General features: G+C 38.0%; 1 protein-coding gene across 1 annotated transcript in view; it reads right to left on the bottom strand.

Annotated features, from left to right (window-relative positions):
- Positions 1-4,929, bottom strand: part of LOC102033965 (type-1 angiotensin II receptor) — a 15,146-nt gene that overhangs the window by 1,220 nt on the left and 8,997 nt on the right. Inside the window, 2 exon segments of the mRNA XM_005431683.2 lie at position 1; positions 4-393. The exon segment at position 1 is cut by the window's left edge and continues 1,220 nt beyond it. Of these exon segments, the coding sequence (XP_005431740.2) occupies position 1; positions 4-340 (338 nt within the window). The 5' untranslated portion in view covers positions 341-393.

Here is a 4,929-nt window from a genome sequence, read left to right as displayed (position 1 = left end):
CGTACAGGTTGAAGCTGATCCCCGCTGAGGCCAGCTTGCACAAACAGTTGCCAAAAGGCCACTGGTACTCCATGGCCGTGTAGGCTGCCCAGAGGGGCAGAGTTATCAGAAAACACAAGTCAGCCAGGGCTAGGTTGAGAAGAAAGATGCTGGCTACAGTTTTTAATTTCATGTAGCAGTAAATGACAATGACGACCAGGCTGTTCCCAAATATGCCTATGATAAAGATGATGCTGTAAACGGTTGGAACCATAATGTAGATGTAGCTGTGTCGTCCTGAAACAGGACAGTCCACGTGGATTCTTTTAACAGTTTCTTCAGTAGAGTAATTTGGAATCATCTTGAACTCCTCAGCTGTAACCTAGTTTAAGGGAGAAAAGATGAAGCTCACACCTAGGAAGGGAAAAGAGGAAGAAAACAGTATTTGTGACAGAAATTTAATTTTTAACAATTCTCAACTAAATGTCAAGTTTTTTTCAAGTCTAACACAATGTGTCAATGTCTTTGAATTTTAAAATAAGCCATCTTCAAGTGTTTTATCAACCAATTTGTATTTTAATACAGACTTTGCAGAGTAAAACAGAGATAAGAATGTTAGGAGTAGGCTGAACATTTTTAGATTATTTTTAACATAAATCTAAAAAACTTCTTTCAATGAACAAAGTTCCAAATTAAAATAATACTGACTAGTGAACATATGTCAAAAATCATAAGAGACTGAAAATAGCAGATACTCTGCTGAATTTATAGTTATTTAGATTATTTTCTTTGCATAAATAGGTGACATATTTAATGAGGTAAGTTATTCAGATATCTCAGAAACTAAACTTAAGCACTCTGAATACTAATTAAGTATGTAAATACAAACTGCAATGAATTAAGAAAATAAGTGACTTTAGATTAGATACTCATTTGTATCTCTGAGATTAATCACTAGAAATTTACTTATACATTGAACTTAATTCTTTGAGAAAATTTTTACATCACAGAGAAAGATGAAAACACAGAATCTAGTATTCTATTGTACCAAAAATACCTTAAATATTCAGAAGTTACCTAGCTCCCCATCTGGCATGGAAAGGTGGCATTTAACTACTAGTGAGGGGGAAAAAAAATCTGAAAATCCAGACATGTCCAGATCTGTTGTACATTAATTTACTGTACAAAGAGTTTAAGAAGGGTGCAAGGGGGAACATATTACTTTTTCAGTTGCTGACAAAATTTATGTATCCAAGAGTTGAAGGTATATTTCTGGATCACATTAAGTGTTCAGTAAGGGTATGAAATCTCCTTTAAAGGGCACCTGTTAGGTTTGCCAAGGCCTGTGTGTTTTGTAAGAATCATTTCTTTATTAATGACTGATTACTTTAGAAAGAAGGTAATATAGTGCGACTCTAACATTCATTACTTTCTAGAATCTAAAAACAGATAGTCTTCCCTGAATAATAATGTATGTTTAAAAAAAACATATAGTTATTATGGCAGAATACTGTTTATTGCTGCTTGCAGGATCCAGCTATAAGCCAAACCTAGCTTGTGCTGCTTAAAACAAAGATTAACTGAAATACCTTGGCTTCAAAACCAAAACAAAGCAAACCCCAAATGGCAAAGAAACCCTTTATAAATGTAAGACCCACCCTAAGTCCCTGGGCAGTACAGATGCACTCAGGAAGCAGAGATGCCCATCATTACAGACACACCAGGGATGTCACAGATGCAGCCGCTCATTGAGTGCTTCTGCACTGGTGTTCCTTTTGAGTTCAGAATGCCACTGAGTTTAGTGTTTGACTGGCTCTTGTTGGAAGACAGATCTTTCTACAAATGACTGTATTTTTAATTGGGAAAATGAGGCACAGATTTGTTTCAGCCAAACCCACACAGGAAGTCTGAAGGAGCAAGGAACTGAACGCAGAATATGGGTTGCAGGCAGCATCTTATGAGCAAGGTCACCCTTTGGCTCTTAGCCTTTTGAAGACTTGTTATTTCTCTGTCTTAGCTCATGTTGTAGCATATGTTTACATTCATAACCTGATTCATTTCTGCAAAGCTAGCAGGATAATGTCAAGATTTAGGTTCTTGATAATTCTATCAAGTTTAGACTATCTAGTAAAATGCAACTAATAGACACTTTGTCAAGATGTGCCATGCAACACTTCCCAGTCCCTTCAATTCATTCTGTGTATTAGCCTTGTTGCTTCAGTTGGTATGGATGTCTCAAAATGACATCAGCTATTTTTGCCATGTTTAAGAAATTAACAAGCCAAGCAAATAGAGCTAGCACAAAGAAAGGTTCACCATTCTGATCACACTCCAGTACATCCTGAGCAAAACCTGGCTTTTAAACTGTACCAAATCTCAAATACAGGGTGTTTGTCTCTGTGGAAGGTCAGCCTATCCCTGGGACAGGGAAACCACAATAGAAAGATTTCAAGATAAATCCTTTTATCTCATCTATGGTTATGAAAGTAACTTTGACAGTAACTGATATGTTCTGCAACATCAAGGTCTGGCAACATTTGCCCTCTCCCAGCTGCAGGCTGGTGCAGCATGGTCACTTAGTCTTTGCTCCCTTATACACCCACTAAAATTACAGCCCAGAACTTTGCAGTAAGAATCTGGAGTGAAGTTTCTGCTTGGGAGATCACCTGTGCAGGCTTGACTGGTCGTAATATGGGTCAGGTCTGGGTAAGGCTGGGCAAGACCTTTCTCAGAAACAAGATTCACCAGTCCCTGGTACCATTTGGTACAATTTGGCTCTGTGTGTACTGAGTGACAGATTCAGTGTTTAAGGCAAATGCAGCTGAGGGTGAATAGTCCCTTTTGGTGGGGTTGATTCTGTGCAATGGTAGATGCCACAGCAATTTTCCCATGGTCTCCTCACACATCCCTCCAGTGTACTGCATTGTGTTGTTTTGCTTCTAATTTTCTACCCACATGGTGACCTGTACTGTTTCATGTCTGTAGCAGCTTTAGCTGATACTAATTAATAGCATATGTTCTTTCAAGAAAGAGTAACAGTGATTCTATTACATTTTCAGAAATGTGTTAAAATAAAAAATAATTCAGTTGGGAATAACTGTCTGGCACTCTGATGTATTGAATTGCCTGAGCATATTCTGGAATGCTTGGGAAATAAAAAAGGCAGAACAATTCCCATGAAGAATCAGGCATGATTTTGTCAAGAAATAGTATTTTTACCTCAATCTACCTCTGTAAGACTGTGTAATCCTTTTGGAGGTAAAGGTTTTGGTGTAACACTGAAGTCAGTGGAATTGTGCAAATGACGTGTCTGGTATGCTACCACTAAGGAATATATATACTAAGGAATTACAATCAATAATTAAAATAAATCCATAAATATTTTCAGTGATGATAAGGAAGCAGAAATATGTAATATGGTTGTTTTTGAGTAAACACATATGGATTGCCATCTGGGTATCTGAAAACTGTCTGAATGAACTGAACTGTGAGAATGAACCTCATAGGAGCCATACAAACGAAGCACACTAAGGAAGGCACTGCCAATCCCAAATAGAATTTTTAAATTTCCTGGAAATTCTAAAGTTTCAGAGTTAGCTCCAGGTGGATCTGCTTCCTTGAGCACAACTGTAACTTCAGAGCATTAGGAAAACGTCAAAGTTGGAGAAGGTAATTTTTTTTGGCAGGAATGGGCCCAGGGCTGTGCTGAGTAGTGTGAGAGGGCCACTGCAGCAGTGAATTCTTTCCCATATCACCTTCAGTTTTTCCTGTTATTCTCACTTGCCTCAGCTCATCTGCTTGTCCCAGGATCATGGCTGCACACATGCAAAGCAGATGCTGGCCAGTTAAATGTGTCCATTAATTTGTGAACATTGATAATTCCATGTCAAGCATCTCAAATGACCTGTGTTAACATAATGATAATTGGATCATTTTAAGGTTGACACACAAGGCGCTCTTCCTAACAGGATTGAATTGTGACTGTGAATGGTGTGGTGGCATCAATCTCCAACAAATTATCTGGTGAGCAGCAAGTACCTGTTCTGAGGTCAAACTTACCTGTTTGGCCTTTTATCGTTTTTAATTACAATGATTACAGTAAGTCACTGATAATTAAATTCTTCAGGCTGCTCAACCAGCTATTATCTACCACTCCATTCATTGCTTCTGTTGGGTGCATCCTAATTAAACTGCCTGTGGAAAAAAAGAATGCTGGGCTCATGCAAGGTAAACAGCACTTTGCTGACTGAAAGATAAGATAGCAGGGGCTGTGGCTTTCTCTGACAACTTTGTCAGCTAAAAATAGGTAAGCAGGTGTCACAAGTCAGATTTTGAACAAAAATGTATTTAATATTTGCTTTGACAAAGACTAAATAAACTCAGGCTGACTAATCCTGTCACAGCTCATCCACCTTATCACTAGATAATGCACACTTTCCTTCTTCTGACAGTGGGTGGGTTATTTGCTTTTCTTACAAATGAGAAGCTAGTGCTTTATTTAAGAGGATACTGCATTCTATTTTTATGTAAAATTTTTGTGCAGGGAGAAAAGAGAATGAAAAATGTTTGGAACAATATGTTCAGTATATTATCTATATTTATTTCTTCCTTGTGGCGTAAATTTTCCTTAATCTTAAGAATTTAGTGTCCCCCTTTCCTAATTTATTCTAACTGCTGAGAAAGTAATGACCCTTACACATGCTTTATTGCAAAGGCTTTTGGGGTCTTTTTCTATCCCACAGAGGAACCCTTTCTGTCCTTATGGCCTTAGTGAATAGAGCTATTTCTATTTCACTTCCACACTTCAGCACGTTCTGTGCTTTCCTGGAGTTCCTGAGTAGTACCATTGTGAAGCCACAGATTTACCTTTCTCCTGGCTCTTATTTCTTCAGCTAGTTCCAACAGTCCATATTTCCCACCGATGTCTTTCCTAAATATCTTTAATCCAGA

Source organism: Geospiza fortis, unplaced genomic scaffold (genome assembly GCF_000277835.1).
Source record: "Geospiza fortis unplaced genomic scaffold, GeoFor_1.0 scaffold19, whole genome shotgun sequence".
NCBI lineage: Eukaryota > Metazoa > Chordata > Aves > Passeriformes > Thraupidae > Geospiza > Geospiza fortis.
The sequence above is the reverse complement of the archived record's forward strand: the minus strand, read 5'-3'. Positions and strand labels throughout refer to the sequence as shown.